Genomic DNA, 18,253 nt, shown 5'->3' on the forward strand with positions numbered 1-18,253 from the left:
CTTCAGGYGTAATCTGGAGCTCAGCCTGGATGTTTCCAGTGCTGCTCAAAGCTATGTTTTAACTGCCAGCAGCCCCTCTGAGGAGAGCACCAGCTGGAACCACGCACTCCAGTTCTCAGCCCAATGATCTGTTAGAGACAATGGCATAAAGGTAAGGCTGTGTCTCTTCCTACTCCACCTAAATAACTAGGAATTGTTCAGCTTTCAGCAGGCCACATCTCATTCCAAGTGTGAGATACCCATACCAGCCAAAGCCCAGCTATATATGAGTTACAGGTAAATGGCTATGAAAGCAATGTTGCTTTGTATTACCACCTTAAGATTGTGGCTGCATCTTCATGGCATAGCTAGCATGCTCTTCTAYACAGCTGAAGCTGTGTCTTCATGGCATAGCTAGCATGCTCTTCTATACAGCTGAAGCATCGGTGTGCAGCACTTGCTAAACAATAAGAAAATTCAAGACTAAATACAGAATATTAAGGGATTGATTTATTGAAACATTAATAAATAGCAAAGATAACACATGCCTGTATTTATTTCACTGGAAAGCTAACACTTAAGTACCTTTAGGAATGTCTGTACTCGCTAAAAGCTAGACACCTAAGTGTAGGACGTGTTCCTCCAGTGTTAGGAACTGGGAGAGGCACTCTGTAGTTCTGCTTCTTGTCATCAGACATGGTGCCATAGGGTGGGTGGGTTGTTTGTTTAATCATGTTTAAGCTAAAATATCCTTCCTCTGTAATTTCTATCATTTCATGATATTAAATCAATCACTTGAGGAACTTTAAGCAACAGGCACAATGGCTTTAGATGGTAGTAGAACTTCTATTACAACACCAGCTTTGTTCAAACCTGAATTTTCAGGGTATCTTGGGCCAGAACTGATCTCTAGCACGTCGAATCATCTGATTGTTGCAACAGTCTTCAAAGATGTTCTGGTCATTGTATTTTTTTAATTCAGWTTCACAACAAAGAAAATCAAAAGAGGGGGAAAATCACTCTTTAAAAGAAGAAAAGCCCCACTGAACTAAAAACAAGATTAAAATTGCTCTGGTAATCACTGAATTTAATGTTTGTTTATRTTTTTATACAGTATAGCTTGTATGAAAAATGCTTTCCAAACTATAAAAAAGTTTCAGGAAGGACGGAAAATAACTTCTCAAGAATAATTTGTAATGTTTACTCTGGCTGAAAAATGAAAGCACATTATTAATGTGGTGTCATATTTAAATATTCAAACCTTAAACACAGGTTACAGTATAATGTAATTATTTATAGTAAATGAATGTCTTAAATTTGACAGAAAACTAGTATTAAATGCACTTTCATTTTCCAGAGATTTAGATAACAACTTACATATGCATTTAAAAATTAATTGTAAAGCATGCTTTTTGACTAAGCAAACTTTACAAGGTTGTACATTTATCTGCATATTGATTAATAAATATGTGAAAGAAAAATAATCAGCACCAAAATTAGGTTAAAAATTTTGTAAGGAAGTAGGATAAGAGAGAAATAAAGGAACTGTTTTTTTCTTAAAAGGAGTGGGAAAAGTCCACAATAGATTAGGACTAGATAAGATCTTATTTTAATTTGATATTAACTGACAATAGAAAACTTAAATACGCTGAGCCTTTTAAAATTTTAGAGATGTTTTTACAGAGCTAGTTTTAATCTAAAATTAAAGCACTTTGTACATTAACTATATATTTCACTCAAAACAAGGTGTCATCAAGAATACAATTATCAAAGTTAAAAATATTATAAGGTGCAGCCTTTTAGATAGATCCCTTGTGTCACGCACTGCTTTCAAACTTGACAGTTTCCCTGTTACTAACAGTTCTGACTTGCAAGGTATATAGCAATTCCCTAAACTCCTTTACAATCTTAAAGGATAAGCAGAACATTCATCTTTCATTTTTGACACGTTTACAAGGAAACTTGCCCCACAATAGTTTAGCAGCAAAAATAACCATTTGAACCACTCAGAATTATATTGTATTCCCCCCCATCAGCTTACAGTGTTTGGAATTCATACTTCATTACTGCTTTCATCTGATAGCATGTAGCCCTGTGAAAAACAGGCAGAGATACTGTGATTGTAAAATTATTTCTATGTTAAAGTGATTTTTACATATTTTCTATTTATTCTTTTACAAAGATGACATTTTCCCCATTACCTGACATCAGTGAAACCAGAAATTACTGAAGGCCCATCTACAGGCATGTTCCAAAATAATTATTGTTTATGGGGTTTAAGGATGGAATTGAATTAAGTTTATTTTATTTGTAACCTAAGAGCAGTGAATCATTGAAGTATCCATAAATGTTAGTCCTTAAATGTTTTGCTCAAAGGTAGTACAAAATATTACTATAACAGAAGGAACATCATCCCAGATCCTGAGGTTCTATGAGAAGTCAGCATTCCTTCACTTTCCAGGGCCTTCTAGTCCTAGTAGCCTTTAAGCAAAGTCAAATTCTCAGTTCAGTTTTCTGGAAAAAGAATCAAATAAATTGGTTAAATGTACCTTCACATGAGAGATTTTTCTTCATTTGGCTAAACATCAACTAAGTTTAAATGGGAATGATTTCTAATCTCTTAAGTCCAACACCACTTTGAGATATCCTAAAATTTGCCCTCTTAAGTTAAAAACAAACTATGTTTACAGAACTAGCACAACTTACAGCAAGGAATAAAAAATAAAAACATTAAGAATTCAGAACTGCAGATGAAATTAATTACTATTACTTCMCACAGTACAGGACAAGAGGGGAGTTTGTGGTAAAAGAACAGTGCCTGACCCTATCAAGGATTTGCTGGCCTGCAGCAACTCTACAAAACATGTAATCATAGAATATTCCAAAATCATGAGCTGAATGTAAACAACTTGCAATCATCATTAAATTTTTGTGGGGGGGTGTGATCTGGTTTTGGAGCATTTACACCTCAAGGTTTTCAAGCTTTATTCAGTGACGGCTATAAACAACAGTACCCAATTTTTCAGCATTAAGTTCCGTATAAAAGAATGAAAAAGGTTAGGAGGCTCAAAACAAGTCCTAGAACAGCTAGAACACCATGCAGGAGGTCGCTGAGAGTGAGGCAGCTCCCCCTTCCCAAGGGCATGCCCTAAACAGCTGCAGGCTACAGAAGGCCTTTTCACCACCACTTTCATGGAACTTGCTCCATTTTGCAACAGATTTCAGGAGTCACTGGCGCTACAGCTTCATCATATAAAAACCTCATGTGGTAATACAGACTCTTGGGTTTTGGTCCAGACACACAAATATGTACTATGGTCAGTACATGTCTTGTGTACAGCTGTTGCTTAAAACACATTAACAACATGTAAACTAGACCTGGCAATGGGACAACGTTGAAGGAATCTTTGTTTCACAATTCTGTTTTAGGTCTGAGTTCAGAGTGTATCGATCAACTTCTCTTCCTACCAATGCTACAGGAGATGGAACTCCCAATGGAAAGGTGACAGAAACAAAGAAACGGATAGTTCTTAAATTCTGGCTACAGGAAGGTGTCTTTAGAAACACAGAGAAAGACTGAAGAATAAGTTTCTTCAGTTGTTTCTATTCCTAAAGTCCGTATTTATGCAATTCTTGAATGAGTAAACAGAATACGGACTACCTGGGGTTAYGCTGCCTGGGTTTGGCACTGTGACTACCATTGGTGGACTGCAGTACCAATCCTGGTGTCCAAAACTCAAAAAGGATGTTGATRAACTGGAAAGTTCAGGGAAAAGCTGCTGGAACAATCATCACAGGATTGGAGAACAACTTTAAAATGTTTAGGTTAGGTAAGAGAGGATTAAAAGGTGATCTGGTTAGAGCAATAAAGTACTCATGGAGAACAAATCAAGGTCTTTCTGCCAAGCAGATAAAGACTCATCCAAAAGATGAAAATTGAAGTTATAAAAATCCAAACTAAAAATAATGCACTATTTATTTATTAAGCAATGAATCATTAGGACAATTTATTAGTAAAATTGCTGGAATGGATATTTTTCTAAAAGCTGATTTCTGACTGAACCTGTGATTTGATTCAGGAAAAGCTTCTAGTCTGTGCTGCAGAGGTCAGAGTAGATGATAAATAAGATTTACAATAGCAACATACATGAAGAGAAGACAGAAATGGCCATTCCRGAGCTAAAAGCTAAACAACATTAAAGTTCATAGGAGACTCACATAAGACAACAACAACTGTACTGACTTTAAATAACTTCTTTGATAAAATGGAAATCTCCATTTATCAATGCAGAAGAAAAGGAAAACATGTATATCTGTCTAAAAAGCTGTAATAGTGATTTCTCTGGTAATGCAAGTAATGTCAGTACTGCCAGTTACAGCTTTTAGACAGGGAATTATGGCAGACTTGAAGCCTTTACTGCCATCCTACTGTTTACTGTATGAGAGAAAGCCATTAACATGAACTTTCAAGTATTACAAAAATTACAACAATTTAAGCTAATTCTAGTAAGACCTATACACACGCAGACTCTCTGCAGGCAGATACAAAGGAAAAAAAGCAAAAGTAAGCACATATTAAGCTAACAATTCAGGTGTGAGGTTTAAGCATGTAACAACTAGAGAACTTTTGTTTGATCTTTTGATGTTTGGAGAGGTTGGGAAATAGGTAAGATGAGGGTAGAACTGTACCTTAGCTGAAGGAAGCCAAAGCAGACATTGCAAAAATACTGTAGCAAGTTGCTAGTAARTGTTAAATATGAAATAGGTAACATATGGGACTCCATAAAAGATTGTATAGGGGGAAAATTTTCATATAGCACAAGGGAACTAGAGAGTCTAGCAAGCAGTGACAATGGCTCAAGAGGATACTGGGAGTAAGAGGGTCAAAGAATGCCAAAAAGACAACTCCAAGCCATCCAGTTTCAAGTGCAAAGTAAATGATCTCAGTGAGTGCAGTTAAGCATTGCACTTCATAGATTTAACCTTAACAACCTTTACTGAGCGTTCCACATAGAGTCAAATTAAGAAATACTTTCTTATGCTGAGGATTTTTSAAGAGTAGAAAAAGTATCCATGTTTCTTCCTTTAATTCCAAACTAATGGAAAACACTCCTAGCTTCCAGTATTTCTTGTTCAGTATTTGKTTTTTTGTGACCTTCTTGTCATGGTCATACCAAGGACTCTATATGTAATTTGCTTTATTGGCCTGGTATCTTCAGAGCTATTAGCCACTGATACGTAAAATGGAACATTAAGCAGGACACATCCTGAAATAAAGTCCTCAAGAAAACCAGATATATCAGAAGCAATGATTATCAAGCTCCTTATTTTGATAGTGACCTGAAATTTCAGATATATGTGAAAGTCACATTGAGACTATATCCTTGCCTTATGGTTATGCCTGAAGGCATTATTTTATGTCCTGTCTCCCTAAATAACACAGAATATTTCATGTTGGTTTCAGTAGATGAAATACAGAATACATGCCCTATTGAATGCAAGTCTTTACCTTCGCTTTCTTTGAAGATATACATGCACCAACCACTGGGCAATAAATGGCCATACAATAGCAAAAGCTAAAATACCAGGAGAAATTTCAAAGGGCCACCATGATGGTTTCTAAGGAAAACAGAAGAAATTCTAGTAAGCAGTCAGTATGAATGTACAGAATACTACACATGTACTTCATAAGCTCTTCAAGTGTTACAAATACCAAAGTACAAAATATTAGTAAGTAGAGCAGAAACAATTTCCGCCATTTCATTGCAAGATTCATCTGACAAATAATTTCTTCTGACACATTATTCTTTATCTTCTAGTCCAGAGAGAAACATGACAACAAGCACATACTAAGAAAACCAGATCCAAAATATTCATCCTCATCATCTTTTTTTCTCTATTTGCACCACTTTTTTACAAAAATAAAACGCAATATTTTACCTTGAAAGAGGAAGCGGGCTGGTAATTCGATGGTAGTGTTGCAGATCTTGCCTATAAAAACAAAACAAGGCTGATTGATAGGTATCAAAAAGGAAACTGCAATTAAAATTCTTCTGCTTCACAAAATGAGAAAATGATGTTCTTCATCTTGTAAAGGCTTTTCATCTGTCTATGACAATTTGAGGAACAGTAGTTAATGCCCAGAATCCCATTCCTAGAAAGAAAGTTTTTCCTTAACTTTGTTAAAGACCAAAACTACTACATAATCCAGCTCTCACCACCTAGTTTCCAGCTTACCTCTCATGCTTCCATTACTCTTCATAACATTTTAATCACAYTTTTACATGTTAAAAAATGAGTCAGTGTCACTTTCTGGAGCTCTACACTTTCTTCCCTGCCTTGGTTATCATCTCAGCTTCCTCAAGCTGCAAACCAGAGTAGAAATACCAACAGCTAAATTTGCATGTATGGTATTTAAACTGGTCTATATAAAGGTAAAAAACATTGTTTTAGAGTGACTTGAGCTATGGGTATAGGCATGTCTAGGAATGAGCATCAAGGAAAGAGAATACTTCATCCTACATCTTCCATGCAACTCCAGAGAATGAGAAGTACGAGAAACTTTTCAAGACTGCCCCCATACACACTGAAGCAAAGCGGTCTGTTTTCTAGGGTCTTAATCAATATAAGATTGAACTAGAAGCTTCCTGACCCTGCTTCTCCTCAGATAAGAATACAGTATGAGCTGCTGGGGAGAGATATTTTACTACTTCATATATAATGTGATTTAAAAAAAAATTGATTCTTGAATAGCTATGATGAAGCAAAATCACAGCTTTAATAAATCCATTTCTCTGATTGCCTTAGATTTGGAGTATGTGAATCCCATAGAATACTGCTTGCACAACTTTCTAATTCTCAAGGAGATCAAAATATATCACCACAGCAAGGCAAACAAAACCATTTTTAGAACCATTTGCTGTTCAACTATATTCACAGCACATTTTATTCTCTCAAGCACATTAGTAAGCATATCAGTATTTTCACTGAAGTAGAAGGAAAAGAAACAATATATTGATAAAAATCTACACATGCTTAAAACTTTTGTCTATCCTGCACACATAATGTGAAATTCCAAGACTATATTACTTTGAGGAGAAAGACTGCTATGAAGAATCAAGCTGATAAGTAAATAATGGATTTAGAAGTTCTGCCTGCAAACGTTTACCAGTCTGGAAAGTTAAGATAATTTCTCAATGCCTTTGAAAATGCTTTGAGATTTACTGTCAAACACATAGTATACGGGAGTAGATATTAGTAACATTAACTATGGAATCTCTGTCTAGAGACTGTATGATGTGTGTGACAGAGATGAGTCTAACAACAAAAAAAATCAGCAAAATAATATAGTTAATTTCTAGGTAAAAACGCATGCTTTTACTAACATGTACAAGAGWCCTGAATTGTGTTCCTGAGAGGAGGTACCATTAAGCTGTGTATAAAATTTTAAGCTGAAATAAATTAAAAAGCATAATCRAAATTTTGATTTTAAAAAGCATAAAAATATCAGGAAATTTCATAAAATATTATGAAACACCTTTAATGAATAATCCAACTAGAGTTTTCACCTGTGAGGCTGTAACTGCCTCCAGCATATGTAACCTCTGAAGGACATTCTGCATGTCTTCCTGTAACCGCATCAGCAATATCGCAATCTGTTCACTGAGGCTACCCCTGGGTCCTCTGTCTGATCCCCAGCGCTCTCCATCTCCTCCACTACCCATCTGGCCACCTTGTGCACCATCGCCTAGAGGTGGAAGTCTATGCCCTATATTCAGGGGAAAAAAATAGATATATGAATATATCTATTTATACGTACATTCATACAATAYATACACAGAATGAGCTAACATCTCTACTGAAAAATGTTTTTATCAGTTTTACAKTTTTCTCCCTTCCCAACTGAGTTCAGTAATTTTAACTACAGGCCTATATTTATTGGTGGTTCAAAAGCACCAGGAAGTTATTACATCATCATCTGAGCTGTTTCCCTACAGCATCAGCATAGTAGTATCTTTCAAGGTCCTAGAATTGCATAAACATTCAGCAAAATATTATTGATTCACATGACATCGAGCTCAGCAGTAACTTCCATCCTACTGAAAAGAAAGTGAGAGCTGTCTTATTATCAAAGGTAGGAACTTTCTTCATTTGGGAGATTCTGCAGCTGGAATACAAAGGACATTGGAACAGAGTGACAAGAAGGTAATTGCTTGAAACAAGCTATACTCCTTTAAACTTTATACGACTATGCTGTTTCTGCTTGCAAGTAGCAAATATTATTTTAGCCCTTTCCCCTTCTCTCTTTTCTATTTTACTAATGTGCAGTTCTACAATATGTTCCTCATAATCATTTTTGACATAAGAGTTATTTTTGGATTTTTTAATTCCTGCATCTGATAATGTAAAGGTGGCACAGAAAAAGGTGTGTGATTTATAAATAAAGTATTTTCTGAATTTTTACTACAGGAAAAGTAAACTTTATCCTTGACTTTATAGAAAAGGTAGAGTGGAATGTGGTGCTGGTCCTAAATTGAAGTATTTAAATGTTACAGAAATATATAGAAAAGGTTCAATATATACAGAACATCCGGGCTATTTTTATGGGTTTTATGGTTTTTAAGACCGTATTAGACAATATCAGAATCACTCAAAAGCATGGCTAACACTCCAATTATATAGAAAACAATTTGTCAGCAATATGTTTGCAAGATGTTCCACGGCTTCAAGTAAGACGCCACTGAAGTATAAAGGCATGTGCGTTAAAAATAGGTATGTAACTTGCAAAGAAACTCTTCTCACGCACAGGCGCATTTTGAAGTTACATTTCTGGAAAGGACTTGTGCCATAAACAGTAGCTGGAGCATAAGGTAGGCCAAAACACAATGCTTATTCAAATTCTTCCTAGCATGAGAGTATCTTTTTGCATTATTATTATGAATGAAATAAAAATTCTGGATACAAAAGCCGACTGTTACCTACAGGAATTAGGATTTCATTATCTATTGTGAAGAATGGAAGCACTGTACAGCATGATTATGTTACTGGTCAGTACTGCCAAGCAGTTCTCAGGCACCAGTAATTTATGGCAGCCAGACAGGAGAAAACAAAAGCAGTATGTGCAATACCTCTTCCTCTTCTGACACCATAGAAATCCATTTTTTCTCCACCTTTCTTCTCCTTGTGAGGGCCCCCATTATTGGCTTTGCCATCTTCTCCTCCACATTTGACTTCGCCTTTTTCTTGAACTGTTCCCTCTACATTATTTCCAAGCTGGAGATTCTCATAACTCGTGCCAGCATGTCCTGGAAAATCTGTATTTTCTAACAGAAGACTGTGATCTACATCCAAGAAATGGGATGAACGTTTTAAGGATCCTTTGGCAGATGTGATGATCTCCAAGGGCTACATATTAAATTAGCAAGTAATTAAATTCAGTAAAAAGTGACAGGCAATCAATAAAAAGAAAGAAGTATCATCTTTTCTTTCACTTTAGGAAAAATATTTTGCCCAGCATCAAGACTTTTCTTTTAACAGGAGCAATATTTTCCCCATAAAACATGCTCATCATTGCCTAAATGTCCTTTTCAGATTTGAAAAGTTTATCCACTCATTTGAGGCAAGTACTCTCCAAACAGTCCTAACACTTAAAGCTACATGGGAAATATTTTAGCCATTTCTAAGATACAGTTATATGCAGTAATCACTAAAATTGGACATTGAAAGATCTGAAAACATTCACTTTTTCCTTGTAAGACTGGCTTGACCTCACAGAGGGTGAAAAGGTATCCTAACTCAGATTGGTGAGCCACATCGTCAGAAGTCACGTGGTATTACTTGAGCAGGCAGTGTACACTGATGGCAGGCTGTTCAAACTTGTTCAAAACTACCTGGCTGTACCTGCACCTTTCAAATACATAAAAATATATAAAAATAAATAAAGGTCATAACAGTCTCCTATCAATTTTTATCTTTCAAAGTCTGTAGYATGTAGGAAGATATTAAAAATGGATGGTATACACATATTGATAAGKTCATGATTACATGTTCCAGAACAAAATTGCCTTAAGACAGTACCAGCTCCAATCTATTCAGTACAATGACAAGCATTTGCACAACCACATGGTGAAGCAAACTGGGGACTTGAGCTAGCTGAAGAATAACTCCATGAGAAAGCCAAAAATAGCCAAAGGAAGGGGTAAAGGAGTGGAAACTGCTGCCAAAATCCTGTTTGTCAAATAGCGCTTCATAAACCCACATGACCAGAGGTTAAGAAATTGCATTTGCTACATTTTTTGCAATAAAAATACAGCTTAATTTTTTTCACATATTTTTTTTTCTATTTTGAATTAGACAACCTGTGGTTCTACCTGAACATTTGTAATTTTGTTCAAGACTGAATCTTTTCTCACACAGGTTGGGAAAGCTGACAAATTTTCTACTTACCTCAATTAAAGAGTCTCAAACAAGCTCAAAAGATACAGAAGACAATTGGGAAATCACCTACATAAGTGCCTGCAGCATTTCTATCAAATCACCTTTTCCCAACATGCTTCACTACTGGCTAAAATTCTGATGTACTAAAAGGAATTCTCTAGATCCTCAGGAAGCAGTTGAACAAGAGAATGGTACAATATTACAGYACTCATCAGGCCTTCTGAGCCCACACATCATTCACATACTATTTCCCAGAATCAGGAAAAAAACAGATATTTGCATACGATCAACAAAGTGCATGCTTAAAAACTAGACCTCCTTCAGCATCCCAAGCAAGTAAGCCAACTAAGATCACAGTTAATAAAACAGATAGGAGCACAAATTCAGCCAAACTTAAGCCAGCAGAGCTGGTGTTCACCCTTCATATCAAGGTTAGACGTATCTTAGAGCTGAAGAAGGCCGCTGGAAATTATCATCATTTCCCTTTCTTCAGACCTAGGCTACTTTCCWTCCACCTACTTAGGCTTACTCTCTATTCATGCTAAGAAACAAACGCAGGATTCATGAGGCTGGAAGAAAAGAGTGCAAAAAGAATTGCAAAAACAATCCACTACTTCTTTGGGATAGCTGGATCTGGTCCCTACATATGTTGTGAGACCCTAAATCCACTCGTGCACGTTATCTCTTAGTTCTTTTGTTCTGTTATTTTTGGCACATTTTCCCCTAGCGTGAATGATCGGAGGGCAAAAATTTCAAGGCTTTTAGATCAGTGACAACCAAATTGTAAAAGACTGACGATAAAAAGAACAAGAATGGTTGCTTGAACAGGAGAGGTATACATGAGTTACTTCATTCACCTCTGCATGTCCCWGTTCACTTAACGGACAGGAACATATTTAAAGATCAACTTACYAATTTCAGAATGTTACTAGAAACACTAAGCTCTTACCTCTTCTAGTCCAAGTTGCTCCATAGAGTCACAATAAACTTCACTGTCTGAATCACTAGTTAAGTGAGGAGTTCCTGAGATCTCTTCAGTATTCTCTTCATTTGCACCTGTGTGTAAAAGAGGTATGCACACACGCTTTCTAAATAAGCCAATTCTAGCGAAGAATGAAGCAATGAGTTAAAATATCTAAATGAGTTTCAACTSTTGCCCCTTTCATCTACTTTTATCATTCTAAAATTATATTAGGAATAAAGAGGTTATATTAATACAAAAATTATATAAAACTTTTACTAAGGGGAAAACTAAACCTCATGTTGATGTTTGTTTTAAAGAAGAAAAATTTACTTCTACCTTACTTATTCTGCTTTCCTTCCTAATCTCAGTACAGAGTAGTTTTTCTTAAGTTATCAATTGGTTCTAAAATGACTTTCACAAACTAGGCATTTATAGTATGTTCAAATTTGGGAATGACAAATACAGATATTAGTGATTTTCATCTCATTACAGACTAACTTTCAAATGCAAATAGTATTTGCATGTTTAACATAACGATTTTAGAATAAAGCAATTGCATTTGTGTGTGTTTGACCTCCCTCTCTTTGAATTAATCTCTTCTTCTTTTTAAAAAACACCTATTTTAAAACTTTATTTTATATTGCTCTCGCATTTGATTAATATTTGAGTATTCTTCAGTATTCTATAAATAGAAGACATGGCTGCTTGTGTCTGAATTCCAGGATTAAGCTTTAAACAGAAGCAATATTTTCCAAGCAAAACATACAAGAATTATAACATAGTCTTGCAAGGACAATACCTTGGTGAGCAGTGTTATTAGCTAGTTCTAGGCTTTGCTCTGTTTTCTTTATTTCTTCCTCCACATTCAAGCCATTCAGGGCAGATTTTGTCTGGGTGCCATTCTGCATATCTGGGATAAAACTTTCTTTGTAGCAGTCACTAGTGACAATGCTTTCCAAATCCTTAGCAGCTGCTGAGTCTGGCTTCACATTCTTATATTCTGTAAAAGAACAAGAAAATGCTGCAAATAGAAAGGTAGGTGCCTAACAGCTCAAAACATATTTCTTCATGTATCTAACTTTCTAATGGGCTATATGTTTAATGTATCTGCAGAACAAAATATAAAAGTTTAACTAGATTCACACTCATAGGGACAGTTTTGTTTTTGTAAAAACTGTAAATATATTTTTTTATTTTGCAAATGAGAGAATGATATTTAAACCTAAATAAGCAAATCCACTGCATGTCTCACTGATAAATTAAAGAACTAWCACAATATCCTTAGAGGGGAAAAAAACTGCACAGAATTCTAAAAGCATAATTTCATTTCCTTTCTATTCAAGACTGGTATTTTCTCAAAACTAAGTAAAAAACTAAGCAAATCTCACCAAAAGTTCTGTTTTATTTTCTCTAAAGAAATGTGATTTTTCATTCTCCTGCTTCATCCCATACATCCATTCATAACTTCTACAAACAACTGGCAACAAACCCCAAAACAATAYAGGGTATGCTGTAGTCTTTGAGCTAACATACTAACAGAACTTCCCACATRAATCAGAATTTTTCTGTATGAGACAGGTCACAAATTTGTCCTAGTCTTTTAACATAGGCTGAGATGTTGCCATATTTCAAACTCATCTATTTATATAAATTTACAAATGTATTTATATAAAATTCTCCTAAAGAAGTATGGTATTCATGATTCATTGGGATTTTCTGCTACTTAGATGAATGAGTTTGAAAGAAACAATGGTCCAAGTCTAGAAAACATACCCTTTCCATTTAGCTGTAGTTCTTTCTCCTCCTCTTCACGAAGCCCTTCTTCTTCTGATTCTGCTCCACTATCACTACTTTCAGCTTTCCCATTCACAGCCTTTATATTTGGAGTGGAAGTCATGACATTACTAAGGTCTAAGCAAACATTCAAACGGGACAAAAAGATATTCATATATTAAACCCAAAAAGRTACAACCCCCTATGCCCAAAGTACTAGTCAGTAGTTCGGTGAAAGTATTTCTGTATTAGAAAATATACCAAATAATGCCATCCTTAATTCTGTAAGATCTTCCTCAATTATTTTTAATGTTTCTCTTTTATGGCTCACCACAAAATGCCTAACTACTGGCAAACAGATCCCCAGTGTTTCTGAGGAAGCCACAAGAAAGGGAGCAGGTTGATTTCACTACAAAGTCCCAGATTACCTATATTTATAGCAAAGTTGCATTAATATTTTACCTAGGATTGATGTGGCCATTTTCTTTTAAACTTAGGATTCAACATTTATATAGCATGTTCCCTTTTGGGCTGAAATGCTTCAAAACTGCTCTAAACTCAAAGGTGAATTTTGAAACATTCTATTCAATTACGTGAGTAACAGGAGTCTGAGGAGGGGAAACATAACATCCCATGCATTCTTCTTCTGCAGCAATTTAAGCAGACACAAAACATGGTAACAGGATTTAAGTTTATACAGATCTTCATCTGGAAAAGTACATACGAAAATAAATGCATATGAACAGATTTCAGTGCAAGTAAGATGAAATATACAAACTGAGCCTTTGTTTGCATGTCTAATTATATAAATATTTTTTAAAACCTAGTTTTCTTGAAATAATCATTTAAGAGGACACAAAGCAACTGCTAAATCTGTGTTTTCCATTTCTGTGATCACTTCAACGATCACATATTACAGCAAACACAATTATTCACTGTACAAAGAATTGTAAGGTAAAGTTTTTTTAAAAACTACTGAAAATTTAAAGGATAATTCTATCACTACATGAAAAAAATGTTTATATACATACTGATGATTATTTGAACCTTGTACATTAGCACAGAGTGACTAATGTACAAACAGGACACAGTTACAGTGGGATACTCGCACATTTTACTTCTTGGCTACAAGGCTGAACTCTGTCCATTTTAATTGTCATCACAGCATTCCATTTGCATAATTTTTACATTACCTTGTCAGAACCTCCAAATATTAATTCTTACATTTAGGCTTCCCATTAAATAGCAAAATAATATTCAATTACAATGGAGTTGCAAAATCAGCTCTGCTACTTTCTTTGCTACATGGAAATTTAGTGTTAAGGGTTTTCTACTTGTAATGAAAAGGCAAGCTGCCTTCCCATATTCTCCTAGTTTCAAGGCTTACCCATACTGCTTTAAAACAAACAAACAAACAAAAAAAAAACACAAACAAAAAATCCCACCTACACAAAATAACTATTTTCTCCATAGACCTAATTAATGTTACACATCTGGATCACCTTAGTTTTACTGTGAGATAGGGTCTATGGGTACTCTGCATCACTGTTTAAGATTGATTTAATTTAACTTTTCTCTCTTTTTTTTTTTAAAAAAAAAGAATGTTTCTTTGTTGAGAAGAGAGATCCAGTAAAACCTATGGTCTATTTTGAAGACTGTAAGAACGTAAGTAATTACATATGGCCATTTCCTCCTCATTGAAAAACACTTCTGATTTGCAAGGAAATTTTTTTCACAAAAGAAAAACCCTAACATATTCCCACTATATTTCTCAGAAGCACGTTTCATTTATTGTGACACTCAATTCTACAGCTGTTTCTCCAAGAAGCAGCAGTTAAGTTCTCACAATACAAACATTAGGCACAGTCTCAGCTCTCTTGGAAGGGAAAGGCAGGCATCACTTTTCCCTTTGAAACAAAAAAATYGGGGGAACAACCTAACTGACATACCCAACCATGTGGGAGTAAACACAAAAGACAAGACCAGAACATCTCCTTACTCCACCCAAGATAGTATAAAAAGCCTTACATCATAAGTTTATTTCTTAAGACTTACTTCACTTTTTGAAATGAGGTCTTTGAACATTCAAATATGTTCTCTCTTAATTTCATCAAGGAGACTATTCACATGGGGAAACTTCTGAGTAATATATTACATATATTTAAGCAAGAGTTTGAGCTGAGGAAAGCTACCAAGATTAACAGATTTATGGTAGAGTGCTATGGAACACCTGAACAACTAAAATCCATCAGGACCTAGGTTCGTATTTCTTCTGTGGTCATTCTTAGTACCAGCACTCCTGAGGACCACCATAAAGAGGCATCATTTTGATGCCGACTCTGAAAAGCACAATATACTGCAGAGTCCCAGCTGTGCTGAAATAGCACACTTGACTTTGCACTTTTCCTCAGAACTCTTAAACATCCCCATCAGCTCTGAACCCAATTATTTCTACTACATTGTAATAGCAGTTTGCTGGCATCTTCACTTTATTCTGAGTAAAGCTAAGAAACCAGCAACAATGACAATACTGGGGTGATAGGGTGAAGACTTGCGTATCACTGAACAGTGCTACTAGAGGTGACTTTTCTAATCCTTATGCCAYAGAGATTAAGGGCTGCTCCCCGAGGAATGTGTCTTTTAAGATGAATGGTAAGAGTCAAGAAAACTTTTAAAACTGTATTTGCTTTCTGCTAATTTTCTTCCTCCTATTCTGGTTACCCACTTTAAATGCAGGCAAATTTTAGTAACTGTTTCTATTGCTCAAATACTTCTGGTTAAGTGGTACAGAATACTTCTTGGTTTATTATTTAGTATCTCAGTGCCAAAGTGAGATTTGGAAACTCTGATTTGGAGAACTCAGCCACAAATCAAAGATGTACTGCTCTGTAGCAGCACAAGGAGCTACATYCTACTGTAAAAGCCTGGATTTTTAAAAAATATTGTATAGTAAGAGCTGTATAACAGTGACAATATACAAAAAGAAGGAAGGGTTTCAACAAAAAAACAGGAGACAGAATAGGCAGATGCAAGAGGGGAGATGCAAAGTTTTTCTAAAAGATACACTAAATGTTATTTTCTTGTATCAGCTATATTAAGAGATTTCTGAGAGCAATACTAAATATACTTCTTCAAGGTTGCACTATAATTATTCTCCATGGCTAGTATAATAGAGCCAAGTTTCATAAAGACAGATAGATAGATAYATAGATTTCTAACTCCCCATAAATTTCAGTGTGAGTTTTGTTCCCCAGTTGGGAGTTAAGAGCTGAGCTGAGCTGCCCCAGCTAAGCTCAAGAGTCATTTTATAAAGAAATCCTAGTAGGCTGCTTCTGTTCACAAGCTATCCTCTCATTTTCACATCTCCCAAACACCTTTTATTTTTTCTTTTTTCTTAACAGGTACATAAATCTTACACAAAGTTAACAAGCATTGCTGGAGCCCTACTGATAGCTGATTGAGCACAACACTCACACGAGCCATGCAACCTCTTCCATTCTCTGCAAATACCAGTCATCAGGAAACGGACTACGGCATCAGGTGAAACACACCATGAACAACTTAACTGGCTGTGTAGGCCCTCATCCTTTAATGAAAACTGTGATTATGTGCTCTTGTGGAAGGCTGTAACTTTCCTATCTGCTCGATAGAAACAAAATCTTAGCCCACAAAAGGTTTCTTGTGACCTGAAGTCATACCATTTTATGGAGAGATCTCTTTACACTCCTATGTTTAAGTAGTCTYAAGCTCCATCAACATTTGTGTCAAGTCTCAGAGACCTATACACTGTACAAAGTTGTTTTAGATAACTAGAATTTTTCTTCTTGCCATCAGAGCCTCATGCTTCACGCTCGTCACTGATTGAGGTAGGTTCCCTCTTTCCATTCCAAGTTTATGTAACTACGTTCTGCCATTTCAAATTTTTAGTTAGGCCGCCTCCTTTTCCAAACTGATGTATCCCAATACTGCAACGAGTGATCACTTCTCACGGGAGAGCACACGTCAAGATTTAGTTAAGATTTAGAAATCCTTTTGATATTTGTCCTTTTACATTGGCATTCCAGCCAAAAGGCTCTTTGAACAGCCTACAGAACAGGAACTACTATAGATTTGCCATCAGAACTAAGGCTATGAGCAATATTTCAGTACGTGGTTCAGTGTATTAGAACACACATGCATCCTTCCTCAGCTACAGCTACACTGCCTGCATTAGGCTACACTCAGCCTGCATCCTTATGCACGACTACTACATCTTCCAATCTGGGTCTGCTTAAATACTAAATTTTTCAATAAACAATAGATCTCTGCTTGCCCAGCTTGTTTTGACTAAACCTCACAAAGGAGCACTCGTGAGCAGCTTGGAGGGCAGGCTGCAGAAAGTGATGCCTTCCAAAAGTTTCATTTGTTTGTTCTGAGAGGAAAGAGAAAAGAAGGGAGCACATGCAATCATCTGGGATCAATAAGCTCTTCAGCTAGAAGAGCAAGAGTTTCTATATCCTCATTTCCTTCCACTCTTTTTAATACACCACACTACAAAGAAAAATTATAGGGGCCCAGCCTGCCCTGTAACATCTGTTCTGCAGAACAAAAATGAGCTGCCACCACAAATAAAGTAAGCCGAGACAGAGAAATACAAAATTCTTTATAGTTACTACTGCTTTATCACTTTTAATTTCAAATGCATTAAGTTCACTGAAAAATGCATCCCATAAGCGCACAGATCTTGGCAGTCAGATTTTCCTCTATTCACTGTTTTACCTTTCCTGTTGCTTAATCTTCCTAAACTTCACTACAACACAGAAAAAGAAGCCTATCTCCTTGATTCTTTCTTTTGTTTGTTTGTTTAAATACACTCCAAAACCTTGTTTTGTCCACATTTCTCTACATTAACACAATAAATTGGGGATTAAGAACGAACACAAAGAATGGCGGCAGATTATGTGTTTTTCCTCCAACTACTCCAGGCCTACCAGTTGAAGGAGCTTTTACAGCACCCATGTTAAACACAGTCTCACAGGTAACATATGCAATTGCTCTTTCATACATCTTTGAAGCTAAGATTAGAGTTAGGAATTTTGCTAGAATGATGTTATGTTGTGC

At 35.8% G+C, this 18,253-nt stretch overlaps 1 protein-coding gene across 2 annotated transcripts in view; it reads right to left on the reverse strand.

Annotated features, from left to right (window-relative positions):
• Positions 1 to 467: 467 nt before the first annotated feature.
• Positions 468 to 18,253, reverse strand: part of ACBD5 (acyl-CoA binding domain containing 5) — a 30,915-nt gene continuing 13,129 nt past the window's right edge. For both annotated transcript variants that reach the window (XM_085318302.1, XM_085318301.1), the window contains 8 exons: positions 13,154 to 13,291; positions 12,180 to 12,380; positions 11,366 to 11,472; positions 9,108 to 9,384; positions 7,548 to 7,747; positions 5,920 to 5,970; positions 5,489 to 5,598; positions 468 to 2,493 (listed from right to left, as the gene is read on the reverse strand). In XM_085318302.1, coding sequence (XP_085174428.1) covers positions 2,481 to 2,493; positions 5,489 to 5,598; positions 5,920 to 5,970; positions 7,548 to 7,747; positions 9,108 to 9,384; positions 11,366 to 11,472; positions 12,180 to 12,380; positions 13,154 to 13,291 — 1,097 coding nt within the window. In that variant the 3' untranslated portion in view covers positions 468 to 2,480. The remainder of the gene's footprint in view (positions 2,494 to 5,488; positions 5,599 to 5,919; positions 5,971 to 7,547; positions 7,748 to 9,107; positions 9,385 to 11,365; positions 11,473 to 12,179; positions 12,381 to 13,153; positions 13,292 to 18,253) is intronic.

Source organism: Rhea americana, unplaced genomic scaffold, assembly GCF_003343005.1.
Source record: "Rhea americana isolate MKP2758 unplaced genomic scaffold, rheAme1 scaffold_53, whole genome shotgun sequence".
NCBI lineage: Eukaryota > Metazoa > Chordata > Aves > Rheiformes > Rheidae > Rhea > Rhea americana.